At 31.4% G+C, this 23,596-nt stretch overlaps 3 protein-coding genes across 10 annotated transcripts in view; all 3 read left to right on the top strand.

The window, feature by feature from the left end:
- Positions 1 to 23,596, top strand: part of LOC130901729 (RNA-binding protein Musashi homolog Rbp6) — a 1,060,444-nt gene that overhangs the window by 526,704 nt on the left and 510,144 nt on the right. The gene's annotated exons all lie outside the window — the stretch shown is intronic.
- On the top strand, positions 7,056 to 7,702 carry LOC130901733 (protamine-like). The gene has a single exon (XM_057813303.1). It carries the CDS (start codon positions 7,172 to 7,174, stop codon positions 7,544 to 7,546), a length of 375 nt encoding a protein of 124 aa, XP_057669286.1. The 5' UTR covers positions 7,056 to 7,171; the 3' UTR covers positions 7,547 to 7,702.
- On the top strand, positions 9,200 to 11,230 carry LOC130901734 (uncharacterized). Its single transcript, XM_057813304.1, has 2 exons — positions 9,200 to 9,475; positions 11,013 to 11,230. The coding sequence occupies exons 1-2, from the start codon at positions 9,274 to 9,276 to the stop codon at positions 11,153 to 11,155; spliced, it is 345 nt and encodes a 114-aa protein (XP_057669287.1). The 5' UTR covers positions 9,200 to 9,273; the 3' UTR covers positions 11,156 to 11,230.

The raw sequence follows: 23,596 nt of genomic DNA, 5'->3' as shown, positions 1-23,596 counted from the left end.
TCTACTACCACAAATAATTTAATAGCGAAAGAGATGATTTCGTAGGGGATATGTTGTTCATTTGAGGAAACAGTTGTAAAAAAAGATTTAGTTGAGCGTTCGACAAAAAATTCATTAAAGTAAAACAAAAACTCATTTCAGCTTCACATGTAAAACTCACATGTAAACTCTATATCTACTTATATGTTGCTAGTAACAATATGTTTCTGTATTTCAGTGACTATTACACGATTGATTTCTTGAAAATATTCTTCAGCCTCCCGTTAACGCGTTACGCCGTTACATATCGAAACAACAAAACGATATAATTGAGAATCTCTTATATGAAATATTTGCATTCATTGTTAAATCAAAGCATGATGATTTATATTTACCCATAGAGTTGAAACATATTATAAGTTATCCCAGTTTTAAGAGATTGATTCACATAGCCTTCTGCCACTGTAGAAGGTTGCCAGCCAACAAGTCGTTTTAATGATAGCATATAACCTCCTCCATCAACTAACATAGTGACTGATCTCCTGAAACAATGGCCGTTACATTGCTTTGGTTCCGGCAGCTCAAGATATTCAGCAATTTTACGTGGTGTATTAGTGATTGTGTTTATCCTCACAACCTGTTTTATGCATTTCTGTAATTGAGAAATAAAGGAAGCATTCTACGAAAGGATTCAACGTTAAGCTTGTGTCTTCAATCCATGAATTTTTGCTAAGTAATTTCGTATATTTCTTTGGTTTTTAACGGTAACAAATTATGTGTGGCAGCTTGAACTTTTTCTAAAATTTCCGGTAGAGTTCTCATAATTTCATCACTTTCACTAATATCAGACGTATTCGTAGATAACGTTGAGAAAATGTTGGGATACAATCATATTTTGTCCAAGAAATTGACAATATAAATGACATGACATTTAATTTCATAGTATGCTACTTAAGAAAACGTGTTCTATTTTTAAAGAAATTGCATAATGTGCTGCCTACATTTAGGGCCATCACTCGTTCAATCCTAAATATATCTCGCTAATGTCGAAAGTTTTTATGTTTTTTAACTGAGTAAATTTGTGGAAATAGACCAAATAAAATCTTACGTAAATAAAAATTCGATTGTAATTCAATTAAAGCAAGAAGTTTTCTTCTCAAAACGGACGTGTTTGTTATGAGATCTCATTACCTGCATGTTATTGTTAAATGTCATTTACAAGGAATGTTGACAGTGCAATTTTTGACGTTTACAGAAATGGTCGTAGAAAAAATTATTGACTTCAACTTCGACATCATAATTTTTTATCATATAGGCCAATGTCTTCCAAATATTAGAGCAGGCGTACACAACAACTGAGTCTCTACGACTAGTGGAAGGTGGGTTTCTGAAGTCGATGTATGTTGAATTTATTAATTATTCTTATAAAATTAGTGTTGCAGCTTGTCCAGTGGTTTGCCCATCGGTCATGTATAGAACATCTTATGCTAGCTATGACATCATTGTTAATTTGATTCTAGTTACTGTAGAGGTTACCATCTAAGTTTCTTTTGCAGCTTGATCTGCAAGATCATTCCCATGTATGCAGTGTGAGACGGTACCCAGATTAAAGTAATGGTAACACCAAAGCTTGCAAAACGGTCAATAGTGTTATGAATATTGTGAATGCTAGGGAGTACTGGATATATTTGTCTAATGGAGTTTATTGTTGTGAGCGAGTCTGTATGATTTCTCAAAATAGTCACCATGAACATTTAAATATTCTATCAAGTCTTTGCATCAACTGATAAAACCTACATAGAAGAACTCTGAGGCCTGAACATCAAGAAACAGTCCCTTTCAACTTCATTCTCCAAGAGATGATTACCACAAAATTTTGGAGACAGATGAAAATCTGATAATCCTTATCTACTCTTTATTTCAATGCTGAGATTGTTCTCCTCAAACATTTGACATCACTTCATTAAAAACCCTATACGCATGTTTTTATAATTCTTTATATTTTCATCATCAAATAAGTTACCGGGATGAATTTTTTTCCAATTTGAAACTGAATAACTTCACAATCGTCGAGATTACTGATTAGCATGGCGACAAATTGAATAAAACACGCAAAGTGGCAAACTAAAAAAAATGAGGAATCTCATTAAGATGGCGTGGAACAATACAAGGAATAGAATTTTAATGAGAGATTATTTAGCGGATGAATTTATATCAGAAAAAAGTCTAAGACATGGCGATCATCTCTCTACGAAAACAGATTTAATATTATATAAACATAATAAAGATAATAATAAGAAAAAGTCATATACGAACAACAAGCTCCATCTTTCACCATACAGCATAATACGATGACGTAATATCACAAACAATATCGAAGACAGAAATGTTGGTGAAGCAAAGAATTTTGGCTTACAAATAAATGGAAAGACACCAAAATATATGGAAATGGGTTGTGAACTAAAAACAATTATACTGACTATACTTTACACTATAGTTTACTTTGAAAAAGTGATTTTAGAGGTAACCGTAACATCTACAAACCTAGAAGAATATGAGATGGATAAGAGAATTCTGTTAATAGAGCTGTATCGCTATCGATATTACTGAGAGCAAAAATCTCTCAACATCAATCAAAATCGAAGCGTATGCAAAAATTTTGAGACCAGCAGTTCCATATACATTAGAAACATTGTCGATGATGGGAAAAGATTAGAGAATAAAAGGGAAATTAAAATTTTCAGAAAATTAAGTGCCGATTAAAAAATGGCATTTGATGAAGACAACAAGTCATGAACTAATTATGATATAAAAGAAACCTGAAATAACTTAAATATTTAGAGCAAGATGGTTAGTACACATTATATATATATATATATATATATATATATATATATATATATATATATATATTATTCAGTAGTCTCTGAAAAAAACATTGGAACTTTTTGTTTTTGATTTTTTCCTTCAGAAGGTTTGTGCAGTTTATGATTATGTGTTTTAAGGATATTGGAAAACTACTGAAGATCAAGCTAGAATAATAAAGATGTATTAACTTGAATTATTACCAATAAATTCTTTAAAACTATGAATGATAGTAGTTGAATGTCTTTCTGAAAATTTGGAAAAGTCAACGCGTTATTCTGAGTTATATTTATAATAAAGGAATTTCCGTGAAAACCGAGTAATATATCACTTCCTGAACTGTGTCTCGTCTTTTGAACAAGGCATATATTCGGGATGATATAACCACGGTGACGTGACGTTAAGGAAGGGTAAAATGTGAACAGCCATTTTCTCTAGAAAGTATTAAAGGAAAATTCTCGCCAAGTTTCAATTAGGTAGGCGCCGATTAAGTAAGTTGCAGAATGAAGTAACATAAATCTTAGGTTGAAATTATATTAAAATTCCTCTTCTTCTTACTTAAAATATAGGATCAACATAAATTAACGTCAGCAGGTTATGTCGTCGGAGATGTAGAGATGTATATCAAAATTTATTGAATAGAATTGTGACAACTATTGCTGTAACGGCTGTTTACGGTGATTTAGTCGTAAATTTTATGAAAATATAAAAAACCATGGAATTCACACTACCTAGATACATACTTATATTAAAAAACATCAACTGAAGCATCTACAACTCTCAATATAAATATTTGATTCGAAACCAGTCCTCAGTTCTGGTTCATCATAATATTTTTTCCAAATTTAGTCTTACAAATCTTTTCACGTTATAAGAATATAAAGCATAATCATCTTAATGAAAAACTAAATTGAAATGTTTGCATCCAAAATTTATTATTTTAATATGAATTATAATTTTACAAGAAGCACTCCATGTTTCACTTTCAAGCACTGCCAACAATTTTAAAATTTTACAAATACATATTGGACTCTCATGAGAATTTCCAGGGGTAGAATTTAGCCAATCTTATTATACTATGAACTCAGCGAAAGTTATGTTGGGCACCACTCAATTTTATACGCCGAGTTTCAAGAATGTTCTTGAAGTCAGTGAAAGATAACCAAACTTCTGGCTTCCACGAGGTTCCCAAAAAGTATTACATAGACATTCATTGACAGTTTGTATGAAAATAGCCTACAATCTTTGTCTTATCTCTTAAGTTGGTTTGGTTGGTAAAGCCGAATCGAATTATTTCTACAACTAAGGTTGGAATTCCAAAATAGTTGTATGGGACTAAGATATGAAAGTAAATCCAACACTCACTTGTGTGACATGTGGTAATGACCATTCCTTCTGCATCAATTTTCTTTTGTATGAAAAAATCTGTTACATGAGACAAATATAGTTTTATCAATAATGGATAGAGTAAAAAGAGCCCTTCATAGTAGAGTCTGTTAGTAAATGTTATATGTACACAAACTCTTGGGTGAAAATCAAGAAAATAGTAGCACTTATTCAATTTAACATATTCTTTATTAATTTACAGTGATAAATTTTTCGTTATTAATGGTGTATGGTGTTCTAAGTATCAAACTGAGCTGCACTATAATATCAGTACTATATGAAACCTTTGAAATACTTTTCAAAGTAAAGGATTGTTAACAAAAATTTCTACCTGCACATATTTTTTATTTCGTTGTCATTGGTTCACCATCCTCAATAAATTCGACTGATGTAATATGCCGACAGTGGCATGCTTCTAATATGAAATTTTGTTTGAAGATTTTTTTACTATCTACTCGACATCGTATTCACAGCGATTCGAGATGATTTACGCTTAACGGGTCTATACTATTTAGCTCCTCTCAATAGGGTTGTACTATGCTTTAAAGAAAAAATATAGTGTCGTTTTTTCCATTCAAAAAATATGAAATGAATAATTTACTACCACTTAAGCGGATAAAAATTTTTTACGAACAAGAAGCAACTGATAGTTTTGTCATTTAAAAACATGACAGGAATATTATCATCTAATAACCAATCGAATTTCATTGCACTATCCAATAAAGAAGAGAAAAATCTTTGATTTGATGAATACCTCCGCAAAACATAAACTAATGCTTTCAAAATCCGAAATGGACTTGGAACATATACTCTTTCTCAAATTTCCATATAGGTTTTACTAGAAAAAAAAAGTTGACGTCTAAAAATCTCTGTATAATTAATAAAATTATTTTATTTATCTATTGATTTATTATCTACTTTTTCTTCTTTTAAAATTTATCATTTAAATGTATAAGTATTTTTCATTATAAGCTCAAATTGCACATTGTCGAGTTAATATTCAAAAAAGCCGGAAAACCTTTTCACATTAATAGTTGTAAAACAGACAAGTAATTTGCTTCCTTATTTCTCGTCTGCACTTTCTTGGCACTTGTCCTTGCAGGGATCGCTTTGCCAAATCACCTCTACTATAACCATCTATTCCGTTTCTAAACTTACTGTATCATTGTTAGAGATGATTCCCGTTATGTTGGATGCTTGCTTAATCTTATTAGTAAAGCGTGACGTTACATCTCTCCATAAGCCTTTGCTTATAAGAACGATATGCAATAAATACTTCTAAAATAGTGCCGTCGGGTGCCAAAGACCTATAATCCTTATAGGAATTGCAAGGATTCACTTGATTTAAACACTGGATTAATTGCTATGTGATATACTATTATGCTACAGGAATTATCTCTTTGTTTATTGTTTTTGGCACTTTGTACAGCAACGCATACAAGGTGGTAAGAGGAAAGGGTTAATGATGATTTTTTCCATTAAATTATATTCTACATCAATGATAATGGTAGCAATTGGTTTTTGTATTGGATCCAATTATAGACAACTAGCAATATAATTTTTGTCAAACGATGATAGCTTAGAATAATAACGATGAAAATTGGAATGGAATGGATAGTTAGTTATTCATGTATAAGTATCATATATAATAATACCGTAAGGGCGTAAGCTTGTGGTCCGAGGCTTCATAAGTTACCCGACATTTTATATCTATTAGAAATCTCTCTTCTCCTACTGTAGACTCTTCCTCAGGGAATTGGTCTTCATCGGCCTCAGTTAAAGTATATAAACTAGTACTTAGGTAGGGTGAACAATTTATATCAAATTAGACGCCACTAGATTTTTAACAAACGACGTTTAAAGTGAATAAAAAAGGTGGAAAAACATTCTCACCAAAAAGTCTTAATCTGTAATTGACATTGACGAGTGGATTGCGTTTCATTAGTACTGACTACCTTGATTACTCTTAAGAAGGATAATGAGTTTATGTCGCTGTAACTGTTTTTACTTCTAAGCAAAAATATTTTTTGTAATTTTGTAGATTAGATTTTGTAGATTAGTTTCGAACACAATTATATGTAATAATAGGCTTAAACTTTTTATCAAAGGATTGGTACAATTCACTCCAAGTGAACTCCAGGTTTTAGGATACAGTGATTTGCATAGTAAAGGGGTTATGGTATGTGGTGCTTGAAGAAACTAACCCCTCTTCAATCGCTTGACTCATACAAATTAATCACATCATTGCTTGCTTTAAGCATCTAACTGCTTTGTAAACAGTCCGTCACGCTTTATAAAATCGATTAAATCTCTTTAATAATCGATGATATTCCACAATAACAAAACTCACTAATATTTTTTATATCAAGCCTCTATACTGTCTAGGATAGAGCGATTTGCGTAGTAAAGGGGCTATGGTATCTACTAATGTGAACCTTGAAGAAACTAAACCCTCTTCAATCGCTTGACTCATTCAAATTTTTATTCAATCAAATCAATACGTGCTTTAAGCTAATAGCTTTCTAAACAGTCCGTCACGCTTTATAAAATCGATTGAGTCTCTTCAATAATAATCGATGATATTTCATAATAACAATACTAACTGATATTTTTTTATGACAAGCCTCCATACTATCCTATGAATAATGAATGGTTGAATGTTAAGGTCAACGCTATACTGTACAAAAAAATAGTTGTATAACATCACTGTGTAATATGTTAACACAATTCACACAATTGTGTTATATCGATAATCTGAAGAAAGAGAGAAATGCATTGTTGTTTGAAGTCCCTTTAGTTCATTGACTTGGAATTTGCAAACAAAATATGTAGCTTGGTTACATATTTATTTTGACATCAAAATTGTCACAGTTTTTCGATGAATGGAAAATATGAAAACTCTAGTCTAAATTGATGCAGAAGTGAAGAATGCGTTAGAAAAATGACCCGTACATCTAACGAAAATTTATCAGATACCAATTCCAACGATGATGGACGCAAAACTTCTAAAAATCCACTAACATATAGAAAAGGTAAGATAACTAGAAATCCATTCCTAAATTTTCTCCGAGAAGTAAGAAAAAATTCCCATGGTATGAATGTAATAGATATAGTAGTTAAAGGCGCAAATTTGTGGAGAAAAATGGATCCTAAAGACAAAAAGGTTTATCAAGAACAAGCTAAATCAGCCCCATACAGACCACGCAAAAGGAAATCGAGAAGAAGTTACACGCATTATATAAGCAGGAGTAGATCTTATTGCTCTCCCGATAGAAACAGTAAGTTGTACCAGAGAAAGAAGACATCAAGATACTGACTTTTGTGCCGTTTGTGAATGATATTGAAATTTATGTGACTCATTAAAATATTTTTAGAAAATTCTTTCCCACATAATGTATTTTGAATTCCAAATTTATAAAATTGAACACAGTTTTGTCAAAATATGCAATAAATCAATTTTATATTCAACAAATATTCACTCAAAATTTTACTGACTTTCATTCATTCATTCAAAATGAAATTTGAGCCTTTATATGGAAAAAATACTTCACCGATTGGAGCAGAAAGCATCAGCAAATTGAAGAAGTATATTGAGCTGATAATTAATTCTCATTTTCATTTTATATCGCGCCCAAAAACACAAATTAGAGATAAATCCTCAGAAAACTCGAAATATTGCCAATTCTATACTTAAACATTTTAGAAATCTTAAAAGAAACACTCAAAAGCCGATTTTTTCTGATAAAACATGAAGATATTCATGCTTATTTAGCTATAAATAATGAGAATTTTGTATGTTTGAAATTCGTATAAAAAATTATGGATAGAGAAGGAAGAATCAGTCAGTTGGAAAAGTATATTGAGCTGATGATGGTTGATATCTCTTCTTCAATTTATACCGCGCACAAAAACACAAATTACAGATAAATCCTCAAAAAACTTAAAACATTGCAATTTCTTTGTCGGTACATTTTAAAAATGTCAATAGTAATACATAAAAACCGATTTATGTGATGAAACATGAAGATTTTCATGCTTATTTCACTATAAATAATGAGTATATTGTACATTTGAAATCTAGGTTGAAAATGTATGTGAAAATGTATTTTATTCATGGGAGAAGGAAGAATCAGTAAGTTGGAGAAGTGTATTGAGTTCTTGATAGTTCAATTCTATTCTTCAATTTCTCTCGCACCCAATAACACAAATTACAGATAAATCCTCAAAAAATTCATTTTTCTTATTAGAACAAATTTCTATTTTGATTTTGATGTTCATGATGTAGGTGATCTATAGATTAATATAAATACGCAAATTGTCAGTGTCAATATCATATTTTGCTAAAGACTCAAAATTAGTTGATACGTCAAATTTTATCTTTCCACCAAAAATTATCGGAAAAAATTAATTTTAAAACAGAAGAGACCTAAAATCAAGAACATTTAGATGCATTAATATATCAAAAAGTCTAGGTAATTGGAAATTGAAAAAACTGAAATATTGGCATTTCTTTGCTTGTACATCTCAAAAATCTCAATAGTAATACATATAAACCGATTTATTGTGATAAAACATGAAGTTTTTTATATTGAAATATTGCTTTTATACAATTTAATAATTTCCAGATGAACTAAGAACTTAATCTCAATATGAGCATTCATTAGTTGTATTTTGCAATTATGTATAAATTATATATCAATAAACTTTTAATCTCTCTCTCTCTCTCAAGATGTTATGAAGGACATGAAGCAAACAAGAAGAACCAAAAGAAGTAGCATTAAAAACAGTCAAAACATTGGTCATAATTGATTTCGTTCCTTCAAGTCTTCATTCTAATTATTTTAATAAAAAAATGCGCACTTATCATACCATATTTATCTTTATTAAGGAGTCCAATTTTTCTATGAATCTTTGATGTGGCTCCGAGATGATCTTAGAATCAAAATATAGCATACGCTTAATATGTCAAATAAGTCATAAATTAGAGTGTTCTGTCAAATGTTTTGGTTTAATTTAGATTAATCAAATATAATAAAATAAATTATGGCACCAAGAAAATTTGAAGTGGATAGGAAAAAACAGGGTTCATTAAGTTCGAGGAAAAAGAAGTACATTAGACCATTAGATTATCAAAAATTGGCGAAGCATCAATTTTACAATTTTTTAAGAGATGTTAAAAGAAATATACCAGGAGTCACATTCAACAAATTTCAATCTAAAGTAGCTCAAATGTGGAGAAACAGCGGTAAGTCAATTTAAAACAGATAACTTCAAAAGACATGAGTCAATTGAAAATGAATTATATATTAATATTTACAACTGGATTAGAAATATATCTCGAGGTTCGCATCTGGCCATATACTTTCAAGGTTATAAATCGAGTTATAGGTTTCAAATTATTATTGTTACGAAATCATACATCTACATAAGCCTAAAGTCACATTTAACATTAATGAATGTTTAAATTTTGGCGAATTCGCAGGGCTATTCAGAAATCGTCAGGTACCCACCCCAAACTCTTCAAGGATATCTGCCCACAGTTATTCAGCGAGGTTTAGATGCTGATGGCCAAATGCCATGTCTAATATTCTTTTTATCTGATCAGAATTAACGGTTGTTTCAATGGGTATTATCTGAAGGACATCTAAGGAATCCCTCCGAATGGATGGTTAATTAATATTCCTCATAATTTCCATTATTCTTTTTGTTGGTCGCATTGGACTATTCTATCCACGAGATCTTCTCTAAGATCATTGGTTTCTTGAGTAAAGCGGCAATTATCTTCTTTATTTGATTCATCAGAATTTTGATAGGTACAAACGAAACATATTCGAAATACTAAACTGAATTATTCTAGTATAGATGTATTATAATATTTGTTACAATAAAACTAATTCTGATGACCCAACTATCAACATTCATTGAGTAGAAATCATGGCAAAATATTCTATAATTGATTGACAGAGGATATGGCTTCAGATGGTCATGGAATAGGGAAAGGTCAAAGTGGATTCAGACAACGGAGATCATGTTATTTTGCAGTGTGAAAAACTGTGAATCTGCACACTCAGCTCGAGTTTGAGGACAAAATATGAAAACAGTTGTAAATGAAAACATTTTTAAAGTCATTGAGGACTTTTTACAGATAACTTATTATATGTGGTAGTAAAAAATGGTTGAGTCAAGAATGCCATCCGTTACTTCTATGTTTAAAATTTATTTGGAGGTATAATTTTGGGACTGGAAGCACAAATTTGATGGAAAGAGTATTCCTAAAGATTTAGCTAAATAGTTTTCTCCCAGCTTTGCATTTTATGATGTGGTACTAGCACAAGAGTCCTGACGTTTATATAGCAGCAAGGGATTCAGGATCAACTTCACTAAAACCGAATTTTAAGTGATCAATTTTTAAATATTAATAACCTAGGAGCCAACATATATGGAAACAAAAACAAGATATTTTATAAATCTGAGGTCTGGACTAGAGATTGAGTGAGAAATTATCAAGAAGAAAACGAGTGAAAAATAGAGATAATAGAAACCAAATAGAAGCATATCAAACGTATCAGAATAAAAAAATTGTAATTAGATAAATCGGTATTATAGAAAAAATGCAACTATTCTGAGCTGGTAATAACAAAAGTAATCCAAGCGTTGAATAGTAATATCAGATAATACAATGATAATTAATCCAATTTTCATATAATGTTTGAATAAAACTGATGTCCAGAGACTCTCCAAATACTTAGGAAATCGGAATTTGTTGATATTTTCATTTTTAGGTAGAGAAATTAAGATGCCGTATTCCCAGATAGCTAGAAAGTCTAGAAGACGATATAGAGATATTCAGAGATGCAAAAGAGCTTGGAAACATAGAATCAAATCTACTAAAATGGAAATAAGAAGAAAACGGCTGATTAAATAATCTTATTAATTCAATTCAAATGTGTGATAAATTATTGTTAAATTTGTATGTCTTTAATGAACTATTTAATTCTGATTTGATAGAACTACAATTATTTTGATAGATATATTCTACATTACTTGTACATATATATAGCCCACGCGGACGTAAACACGCAAAAATCAATTTTCGATATATTCTTTATATACAAAATACAAATTCAAACATTATTTGTGAGTATATACATAGAATTAGATGTTTTGGAAGATTTCGCTGGTTAAAGTCTCCTTCATCGCCAAATATTTAGCCCGCAAAGGGATCGGGAAAATTTTTTTCATCATCAAAATATCCCAAGACAATCAATTTTATGGGACGTGTGGGTCCCTGGAATTTATCGGTAACAGGTTTTGAGTTGCATTTCCTTGCAATTTGCAAATTACGGACCCTACTTTAAGGGCCTATAACTTCTCTGGAATGCAACTTGGTTCAGGGGTAAATTAGCTTACTACTGTACTAACAGTAGATACGTCGTATATTTCTGTTTCTAGGGTAATCAAATTAATTGAAATTCGAAAGTAATTATGATTATGAGCTTTGGTTAACGTAAATTCATTGGAGATCACCGATATAGTAACCTCAAACAGACTATTCGGTCTCCATTAGAATCAAATTTATTTATTGGTTAATTCCAATAATTTATTTTGGATTTAAATTTAATTTATTCAAATTCAGTGAACTCAATGCAATTTCAAATGCAATTATATCTCTGTTATCAGAATTACACATTATAGAGTATAATAATCCAGAATTCATATTTATTCGGTAACTAGAGCATCTATTTAAAATGGAATTAAAAAATGTTTGTAGAACAAAAACAAATGCTTCTCGTTTGTGATAGACAAAGAAATAAATTATACAACCAAGATTCCTCACAATCAAACAATCGTATAAAATTAAATTCATAATTTTAAAAGAGTAATTAATTATTGAATTAGTTACTTCCTTTATCAAACTGTGGTTATGTTAACGTTGTTGGTAGCCATGGATTTGGGACATTCTAATTTATATTTCTCTAATTTCATATTAATTTTATGGTAAATTCAAGATGAGGAAATTCTTGAGCGATGGAAAGAGGAACTTTCAATGTAGAGAAAGAGGAACAACTGTAAATTCAAGATGGAAGACATACAGAACGAGATAACGATAAGAACGAAAGTTAAAATGAAGTAAAGCAGCGCGTCACGACAACATTACATTAGAAATGCTACAAAATTTGGGAGAAAGAGATCTAGACACGCTAATAAACCTGTAACATCAAATGGGCTGCAATAATTATAGATGCAAAACATTATCTGTTTTGAGAGTCTCATAAAGTTAATTAGAGAAGACCGAGGAAAATAATAGAAAACCAATCAAAAAATGCCAAAATAGCTTTAGGTAAGCAAGGAGTACTTAAAAACATATCTTTACATGTCAAACAGGTCAAAAAATATAACTTGGTTTTAATGACAAAAGAAGGATTAAGACGGATGAGTACTGAGTCAGGCGCTATGGATATGATAATGGATAATTTATTAGAAGAAGTGAAACCAAAAGTAAAACGGATACAAATTGAAATTGGAATCTTTAAATGACTATTTCACTATTCCACTGACTGCGCCACTTATATTTTCTTTCATTGTAGACGTATGTTTTTAAAAACTTTATTACTAACAACAAAATAAGTATGGCAAAATTTAACATCAAAGTGTACTTAATATATATTTTCGATCTTCTAAGATTTAATTGGTTAAGAATTGCGGCGTTTTACCAATCAAAAGGTATTAAATTCATCAGTTTCGAATATCAATATTTAAAGGCATCCGTTAGATCATTCGACAACAATATATATCCAATCAAGCATACTGTTAAGTCCTTGTAGTGATTAAAATTGCAGGTTTTCATCGTCAGTGATAACAAAGAATTTAGTACCAAATGTTCGTTCAAGTTAAACAATCGGATCCTCATTCCCTTTCCACGTACTTTATGTAGACTGAAAGCAAGCTTACTTTTTAAGAACCACAATAATACTTATGTTTTCTAATTTTTATTTATTCATTTAGTCGTTAAATCAATGAGAATATCACAATTTCCAATGCTGTATTCTACTAAAAAATATATTTACATAAAAAACTCGTATTTCCATCTATTTATATTGGATACATTCCGTTATTACTCTGGCAATAACAGGATTAACATCTGGTATGTGCAATGTAGATAGGAATTTGTGATAATGTAGTTACATGCAAAGCAAACTTTGCTACGAATTTTTTGTGGGAATCATCAAAATAGTTTCAGCTGACCTGGATATGATTCTGTCTATTTTACTGATCACTTTTCAACGTATTTATATTTGAAATACACATATAGAATAAAATTGATTTGTCGTGCTTATACACATAGGTCAACAAAAACTATTTAATCAACTTTCTTCAGATTTTCGACCGCTTTTCTTGTTAGAATATTTCCGATTCTCATATTAATTGCAAATTAAATAACAATTAGGAATGATTGCATTTGAGGATATAAGTAAAGAAAGGTGTCATATTTTTCACGAAATCGATTTGTTTCAAAGCCTTGACATAACTGTTTTCATACCAAGATTATGATTGGAGCAGGAATATTTAGATGAAAAGGAGAATATTTTCCATAAAATGAGAAGGATCTGAAACCTCACGAAGGAAATTGCAGTGAAATTTTCAATTTTTAAAAAGAAAAATCAATTAAATGTTCATAGGTTGGATGTAAATGCTAAAAATATAACAGTATTTGAAAGTATTTAATTCTACTAGTTTCTCTATAAAAAATAGTAATGCCCAAGGTAAAGCTATATGATTACTATGTGAAATTTAAATTTATTCTCCGAACATCCTACTCTAGATGTTTCAAGTCAAACAAAAATATTTGCTCAATATAATACCAGAAAACTGAAAAATTGGGTCAAATCTATCCACCGAAAGTTCTCTAGGTTAATTTGAGTTATAAATCTAGCTTTACATTTTTCCGCTATTTTCCATGATTAAATGACATAAATTGTGTCTCATGCTTTTGCATTCTGGTTAGATTATCATTTTTATTATTCGCTGACAGCAGACCAGAATGGAAACGTTGCAGAAACGTAATTGCGCGACACCCACAAACGTCTAATAATTGAATAGTTATTGTCGCAATAATGAAGATCTAGCCGCAAGACTGGCAACATTCCAAAAAACCATTGACTTCTCGCCTCGTCGTGGAAGTTTACCAAGAATTATATAGTGGAATTAACTACATTACAATGGTTTAAAACGAAATTAGAAAATTTGTATACTTCCCTAAAAATAAGAATACGAATTAAAAACATTGTTTTAAAAGAAAAAATATATAGATTCATTGAATTTTCTCAATTACAAAGATATCAATTAGTAATTACGAGGGAAAGTTTCATCAGCATAGAATCTTTGATTTGACTTCAATAGGCAGACAAGAGTCTATATAGAGTACTGAAAATTTTATATACAATAGAATACATTATCCGACTCTCAGTTATACGGATTCGCGATAATCCGAAATCGTAGAAAACATATTGCAGATAAATGGATAGCAAGAAATGCAAGAAGATTAAACAAATGAAAAACTAGACGTGAAAAATGACGTAGGACCATCTCATGATGAAGCACTTCAGGTTTTAGAGAAATATATATGTCAAAAATTCATCACCCTCGAACAAGGCAAATACGCTATCGCTTATAAATGATTCATTAATTGATATTCTCAATAAAAATTTACCAAAATACGACATATAATTTGGTGTGAATTTGTATTAAAAGAGTTGTTTCCAATTTTGTGTGTTTATAATTAAATAGCGGAGTTTCAACACATTATGATATTCAATATATTGAACCTACAGTTATAAATGTATAATAAATATGTAAAATGGAAGAGCAACTCAAACAGTTTTGTTTATTGTCATATCTACGCAATAATTCCACAGTAATTTGCTTATAACTACGTCCTTACCGTTTACAATAATTATAGGCTCTAAAGCCTACAGACCACGTATAACATGCCAATTTCTCTATTTAAATGTTATTGGATGACGATTAAGATGTTATCAATCATTTTCTCTAATGTGGTCAATCGAACTTTCACATTAACACTCATAATGTGGGGGCCAAGAAAGTTCTCACAAGATGGTACATTTGCTTGAGAGACACTCTTCTAAAATTAATTTGTTTTGTGCCACATCCTGGCGGAAAATCTCTAACTGGTACTTCTTACCTTGAAATACTCCAGTAACGGCTTTTCCAAGTGAGCGTTAACCTCATATATTCATTTTCCACCTGACTGGTTTATGGTTTAACAGAGCTTGATCCTCCACGGTCACCAAATCTGTCGATATTTCTACATTTAGAGCTTTAGAGAGGATCGTTTGTCTATATCTCCACTACCACCTGACATCCCGTAATTAAGAAATAGGATTGAAACAGCTCTGGCAGCAATTATCGAAGTTTGGTAGCATTCGACGATTGATTTGATGTGTGTCGTGTGACAAATGGTGCTCACATTGACAATTCAAACGCAAAATTATCCGTTGCACTTTCATTTATATGTGAAAAGTGATTATTATTATAAAGTATGTGAATTCTAATATTCATTTATAATCACCAAGTATTCTGTTCTTGTTATTCAAACACGAACCGTCTATAAGAATTAGTCCTTTGTCTAGGATTAAATTAATAATTTCCTTTTAATCTAATATGAGTATTGTATATGAATTTGTTTTTTTTTCATCAGTATATTCAGAATGCACAGTCCGGTCCTTACAAATTCAATGTAATTCTGTGAAGCAATAGGAGAAATGACAGACACTTATTCACGCATACCGAATATGTAACACTAATTATATTCGAACGCCGAACTAGGTAATCCAAGTTATATTCCATGAAATTGCCGCGGGATTCTATGATTATTACATTCATTATTTATTAGTTCCGAGTCAAGTTGTTTGCATATTCTGAAATTAGTGTTCTGTGCAGTTTGGAGAGTGGAGTTATATGGGTGTACGCCCTTTCTTAGTGTGGTTACTTCACTTCTATGATATATTCATGTAATTACGCGAACGGTATTTAGAAAATATCACTTCGTGTCCACTTGTTATAATGGTCTGCGAAACAACGTTATTAACAATATAGATACATGGTAAACGAACTAATTACCTACAACACAATTGCCGCATAAACGTTTTTTCGAGGGATCTGATGAAATGCTTTTTGATTATATCCTATTATAATATGTGCTAAGCTCGGATTAGTTAATCGCTGTTTAAAAATATATATTTTCTTAACAAAAGTCTCTTATACAATTTATGTAGTGCAATAATAGAAAATAGCAACTTTCTCTTTGTAAATACCGTATATTATGGACCATTCATTTTATAAATCCATCATATATATTCGGAAATATATATTTTCCGATTTAATAAAATAATTTAGTCACAGAAACTCACATTCCCAAAACTAAAGATTGAAACAGTTTATTTCTTAATATTGTAAAAAAAATGACGTTCGAAATTTTTTCGTTTCTTATCAAATTCTTATCTGGAATGAAAATATCTTTCTAAAATCCATAGTAATTATTCCTTTTATACACTTCCTCAGGTTTAATGTTGTTTCAAGGTATTGTCAAATACTGATATGATACTAAGATACTAAGTTGCTCTATCTGAAATTTGTGCATGTATTGGATCAATGTTTAAGGTTATAATTTAGCATACAATTATCTGGAAAAAATGTTATGATTTCCTTTGAAATTATCATGAGTTCAAACTAAGCTTTTTCTTCACTTTTTTCTCTACAAGTAGCACTAATTTACACGATAGTATAACAAGTTGAGCACACTGACCAGAGGAAGAATCTCAAATGGATCACTTATTATTCTTAAAGTTGATCATTGTCTCATGAATAATATCCATTTCCTATATAAATATAATTATACAAAAAGAAAGTTTTGATATTCAAAGTATACCCCATCATATTCTATGGTTTTCACTCAAAGTTCAGAAAATTTTGTGAGAACTTGCGTCAACCATTATTGGAACTTGTATACAAAAAGTGGTTTCACTGCATTTTCAACATCTCTTTTGGAATAAAATTTTTCTCCTGCTATAATTTCTTCATGGATTTTAATGATTGAATAAATAGTAAACTGACAGTGTAAGATCCGGAGTAAATGCTGGTTGTGACTGGAACCAAGTTCTTCGATCTTATTTCATACAATTTTCTCAGTATGTGGTTTTAGCATTATCTTGTTATCAGAGACGCCGCTTTCGGTTAACTAAACCTTGATAAACTCCGATAGAACCTCATACCCTTCCATCAGCTATATACCTTATATACCTTGACACTTGTAGCTCCACTATTTGGAATGAATCTGGAGTATACTGAACCTTTAATTTCAACCGGTTCTGGTACTGGTCCTTTATCTAACCATTGAATTTCCAGGTTCGGTATGGTATCTCAGAAAAATGACCTTAATATCACACGCAGGTGGATAACCTAAACGCTAACGAACTTAAAGCGTCAAACGATTTATCCAACGCTGTGCAATTCGCTCTTTAACTGTGTCCATTCCTTCAATTTCATATTACACTAAGTTTCCAGTCAAAAATGGCGAATCAAAATCTATAAATCAGGAAGCAAATCAAGTGAAAATTTGGGAAATATGAATTGTCGAATGAAATGGACAGATTGAAATGAACAAAGTTATCTCAAAGAAGTGATTGGATTACTGGAACTGTTTCTTTGTTAGAACGCTGTTCTAACAAAGAGAACTGATAAGGAGCCAACAGGTTTCTTTAACATAATAATCTGTCACTCTTAATTCAAGATATTTCAGCTGCCGTTCTATTTGTTCATATTTGCCAAACACATCAGATACAGCACCATGCGAATTTTAGATCTTCCCATAAATGTACTAGAAGGTGAAGGTTTTGGTACCATTGCTGTAATTGAGAAGCTAATCAAAACATTCTCCTAAAAGCCTAAATGCTTTTAACCATGGATTTAACGCTAAGATACGTGCATTTCTAGCCAAAGAAAGTACTTTTAAGGAAATAATTTTACGATATACATCATTTTCGTACTAATATTTAAGAACAAAGCTAAGTCGAATGATAATATCAAAATTTAACAAGGTTTGTTGTGATGAATCGAATTACTTGCAGTTCAAAGATGCGTCGAAGACCTAATATCGACTTTTGATTAAATTGGTTTAGGATTCCTCATTCTCATTCTCATGGATTTTCCAATAATACCTTAGTATAATTGTATGAGGGTTTGATAAAGATGAGGAATAGAGGATCATTTTCCGTAAATAACAGAATGCATGCGAAAAACATCTAAAGAAGACTGGAAGATCATATATCTGACAAATGATTAATGATATTATTATGATGTACAAAACCATATTATGCACGAAAATTTTGAAAATCAAATATTCTGATAATTGTAAAAGTTTATGACGGTTGTGTGAATAATATACTAATTTCTCGTGATATCACGAGTCGAACAACTTAGTCTTAGTTGTCTTAGACCTAACCAATGTATCAGTTTTGTTAAATCACTGTTCATACATTCAAAATTAAAATAGATTTTATTCCCAAGTAATAAAAAATTAGTGATATTTGAATTGAAATCAACATAGAAAAATATCACCCATGAATGTATACTGAATCCGTTTCTGCTCCACTTCGCGATTAATTTCCTGGGCGAATACGAGCTCGTTAGGATCATTGCGGTGCCATTGTATACCTTCAACCGCCTTGTGTACTTATATTCATCCGGATTGTACGTGTGGGTGGCGTTCCTTGCGACTAAGGACCTGGCTTAACTTCACAATATATATATATATATATATATATATATATATATATATATATATATGTGACATTTCTGGTATTATATGTTATACGAGGTGCATCTATAGATTAAAATGTATTTCGAATTGTAATAATTATAAACATGCCGTCCTTCGGAAAGATAGAACAATTATTATTTTCCTTCTTTATGCTGCAAATTTGAAGTCTATAGACTGCAAGATGAGAGGTATAATCCGATGACCGGTTTCGATATTGTTGCATCTCATTAGAGCCGTCTAAGAATCTAAAGAGCGCAGCCTCCAATCCTAACTGATAGCAGCACAAGCTAGAGCTGTTATTTGTAACGTGAAAGTGAACACTCTATGGCGCCATTCCCATTCCCATTTGCGAATCATCAGTCAGGTATTTCGAAACGTAATCGCCGATTATATGAAATAAAATTTCCGCTGTTATACGAGGTACGTCTAAAATATTAAAATCTTCTCGTTTCCTTTGTATCTTATTAATTCAAAATATTGTCTGTCATTCTTCGAAGGAGAAAATAGGTTTTTGGCTAATGCCGCGACGAATAGTCCACAGAAAACGGTTCACTAAGATATTCTTTTATAAGGATTATTCAGAAAAAAGTCATTATCGCTTATTGTTTGTTGGTTTTTTGTATAATGTAACGTAAATCAACAGCTGTTACTATATTGAAGAAAATCATTGATTATCCCACAATTCCACAAGACCCACACTCAACATTCTGTTAAAAGAATCAGAAATGATATTGTTGTATTTTTCTGCTTTAAATTTGAATATAAAGTATCAGAGGATACTAATGACACTTCTGTTACAAATATAATCGAAAATAATATTAGGAGAACGAAAAATGATTACTATTACCAACAATACGGCACGTTTTTATATTACAGTAAAGTTATGAGGCTATATCCTGATAAATTTTCCAGAAATAGATCGGAAAGGGAGGTTATATTGTGAGACCTTCGTTGATTTAACGCTTCTGTATAATTTTTTATGGGGTTTTTAAAGAAGAACGACGGGTTTAGTCTTTCATATCGCTTCTGAGCAAAAGCTATCAATTATCGCTCCTAGTTAGGTCAAGATCAGTAGTGAGTGTGTTTGTATCAATAGTGTTCAATTTTCATTTCCTCGGTAACATTCCAAGGAGTAGGCAGATTGAGGCCTTGGAATCAACTAAGAAAAGGGGTGATTCGTTGCGTGCAGTAGGCAGATTGAGACCACGGAATTGTATCACTTCTTACTAATAAACGAATAACCACCCTATTCCCACCATTTTCTTGATAATGACTGCAAAGTGGGAGCCGAAACGTCGAGAATTTTCAAAATTTTAACGCGATTCAACCCGTTAACCTATATAAGCTCAACAGTTTTAATAATCTTAAAATGAGAAAAACAAAACACTCGTTGTCAGTACTGTTTTGGTAGCAGCCTTCTCAGTTTTTCTCATTTCCAAAGCACGAAGCATCCACAACATAATTATTCCGAACATTGTTTAAACTTGCTGTAAAAAGTATATGCTATATGTTAAGAAATCTTGATGGAAATTTCAAATTTTATGTTTGAATAGTATTGAGATAAGAATTTTCAAGCTTATATGTTTTCAACACTCAACCACTTTTGCAGTTGGCTTTTGATGCTTTAATACGTCTAATTATTTCAAACTATTTTCACAATGCTATATTCTGTCTTAACCCTCGTAAGCTGATTGCATGAACTTTTCTTGTACCTTTCCAACGCTCAATCACTCTTTTCTCAGTACATTGTTCCCCAGTTTTCCGGAACTGGAATTTTCTATGGCGAAATGCCGGTAGAAGTCGGGCGGACCAGCTGCTCCATCTTTATTACATTTTGTAATCAGAGCAGGCGGTGTTTTATTAGGGCCAGTAATTCGCATTGTAACGGCTGTGGCCCTTTAAGAGCGTCGCTGATATATCGCCTTTATTGACTACAATGTTAAATTTTGGGAAACGTGGTAAAATTCACAAATAACGATATATCTGATAGACATACGTTCTATTTGGGATTGTTTTGTTTATTGAGTATATACCAACACAGAAATAATAGAGATTCGTGTGAAAGGAAAATAGGTTCGCACAAAAATAATAGTTTTTTTCCGAATAATTGCAATAAAAAATGGAATTTATGTGAAAAATTTCCTTCACATTTCGAACAAAAAATTCTTATTAACAAAATAACATCTTAACGAATGGAACGTATTTCAAAAAACCTGGGAAAAGTCACACAATCTTTTCAAAACGTTGATCATCATCATCAATTCTGCTATCGATATTATCCATGTTCAGCTTTTTTCATTATCCATTGCAGTACAGCTAGCTAAGAATCAATATTAATATTACATAAACTTCCTTTCAAGATCCACATCAAATTATTATCTCATTGTTTTCTTGGTTAGCTTGATATTATTTTGAAACATGAATTGATATAATTAGTAATGAAAAATTACTTCACATTAGTCACCATTTCCTTGAATCTAAACACGAAAAACACAAACACAAGACATATATACTCCTATGGTAAACAACAATAAAACAAAATTTCGAGAATCTAGAGTACAACAAGAAAGTAAAGTTTCATTTTCTCAATTATTTGCATAAAATCTCCCTTTGTGACCATGATTCGTTGACCTATGAATCTTCATTGGGTGTAATAAGTGTATCCTTTAGATCCTCCCTTAACATGTTTTGGCTTAATCTAAATAATGAGGGAGTCGCTATTCCTATTCTCCCATTGCGTCTTTCCGTTTTCGAGAGAAAAAATTTACATTTTGATTTCTAAATAGCTTTTCTAAAACCGCTATTAGTCCCTGGAAATGTATACCGTAACATAAAATGTGTACAGCTGTATGAGGACAATATCAGGATATTTTTGACAGCAGACGGTGTAAGAAGTTCAAAACAGAATAATTTATAATCAATTCCAATATTCGTTTTGGGTAAAGTACACTCAATCAAATTGACCTTTATTCTGTCGTCATACACTGCAAATATGATTAATAAAAATCACAGCTATCAGATCAAAATGAATAATGTTGAGATCAACAATACGGCTTCCTCCTGAAAATAACCGTTTACATATACGCCCTCGTCCTCTTTTGATAAAAATATTTCTCCTTCAAGTGAAACTTTTATAGAAATAGAAAAAAAGTTATTGTGGTTCAAATATGGTGGATACGGTGAGTAGTTAACCAATTCGAAGTGTAGTTCGTGATTTTTAGTCACGGCTATCAATAAAGTGTGAGAAGGTGCATTGTTTCGGAAAAAAACTTGTTTCTTCAAATGCAGTCTCCTTTTGCCTCATCAAACATTCATGTATAATATTTTCTTGTTATTGCCGAAGAACACGATGATTCTAAAAAATCATCACCATCATTTTACCTGCGGATGAAACCGGCTTTTTCCGTCTAATTTCACCCTTTCCAAAACAGGGGGTTGTTATTTCTTTTATTTCATGAGTGTAAAATAGTTTATCCATTCTAAGGCGTTTTTGGTTCCAAGTTAACAAACGTGGCACCCAACGTGCGAATAACTTTCGCATGCATAATTCTCGAGTTAGTATATAGAAAATGTGTTATTTTGATATTCGGATGGCCTCTTTTAACTCTCTAACGTTAACCCAATGGTCGTCCAGTACCATTAGGTGAACTTTTTCCACTGTTTGTCGCAGTTTTTTGCCATCTCCAACGATCGACGTCAGTTATGCTGATATGGCTACATTTGAATTCACCTGCCCAAAAATTTTACGGTCGTAATAAATTCCGTACAAAATATCTAACATGTTATCCACTAAATCAACATAACACTCAGCATTTCAACACCTATGAACCTGTTTTTAGTTCGAGCTAGAAGTAGAGTATATATGTGATTATTCCAACTCTTGCTATAGCGCTTTATACTGTATTAATTGATCACATAATAATGCAAAAAGCTCTATGTAAAACACTTTTCATTGCGGGAGAAAATGTATTGGTCACCTGGAAGATATGAACTCAGTGAGTGAATCTTCAAACTACAAAAGAGAGCTGTTGGATATTCACTCACACAGCAGAGCTCACTGTAGGAACTTCTTTAAAAGACTCCTTCCTTATTCATCTTTCTTTCCGTTTGCCTAATTTGTAAGCACGCCTCTTCAATTTCAGAAAGGTCGTTGCACGGTTATCCACTCAGGAACGCAGAATTAGTTAAGAGCTCAATATTTTACATTGCAAAAAATGCACAATCACTTGCCAATTTAAATCAAATTGATTTCATATTTCTCCGCATTCCTCGATATTTACTTGAAAGTGCCTTCTCTGTTCACGACATGCTGCATACTGGTTTAATTTTTGCTCTGGACTTATATACTAATTATTACCTATTACTATTACCTATAATTTTCTTACTGTGGTTTTCTTCTGTATATTGAAATTTTATTTTATTTGTATCTTTATTCAGTTATTTTCATGTTTGTTTTTAGTTTTTACAAACTTTTGTCTAAAAATTGTAACAATTTTTCGACAATAAGGCATTTCTCTCTCTCTCTCT

Source organism: Diorhabda carinulata, chromosome X (genome assembly GCF_026250575.1).
Source record: "Diorhabda carinulata isolate Delta chromosome X, icDioCari1.1, whole genome shotgun sequence".
Lineage (NCBI taxonomy): Eukaryota > Metazoa > Arthropoda > Insecta > Coleoptera > Chrysomelidae > Diorhabda > Diorhabda carinulata.
The sequence above is the reverse complement of the archived record's forward strand: the minus strand, read 5'-3'. Positions and strand labels throughout refer to the sequence as shown.

Excerpts from the sequence above, each read along its gene's own strand:
- LOC130901734 (XM_057813304.1), top strand. The coding sequence starts at position 9,274 with ATGGCACCAAGAAAATTTGAAGTGGATAGGAAAAAACAGGGTTCATTA. Across the intron at positions 9,476-11,012 it reads TCAAATGTGGAGAAACAGCG|GTAGAGAAATTAAGATGCCG; the intron begins GTAAGTCAATTT and ends TTTCATTTTTAG.
- LOC130901733 (XM_057813303.1), top strand. The coding sequence starts at position 7,172 with ATGACCCGTACATCTAACGAAAATTTATCAGATACCAATTCCAACGAT.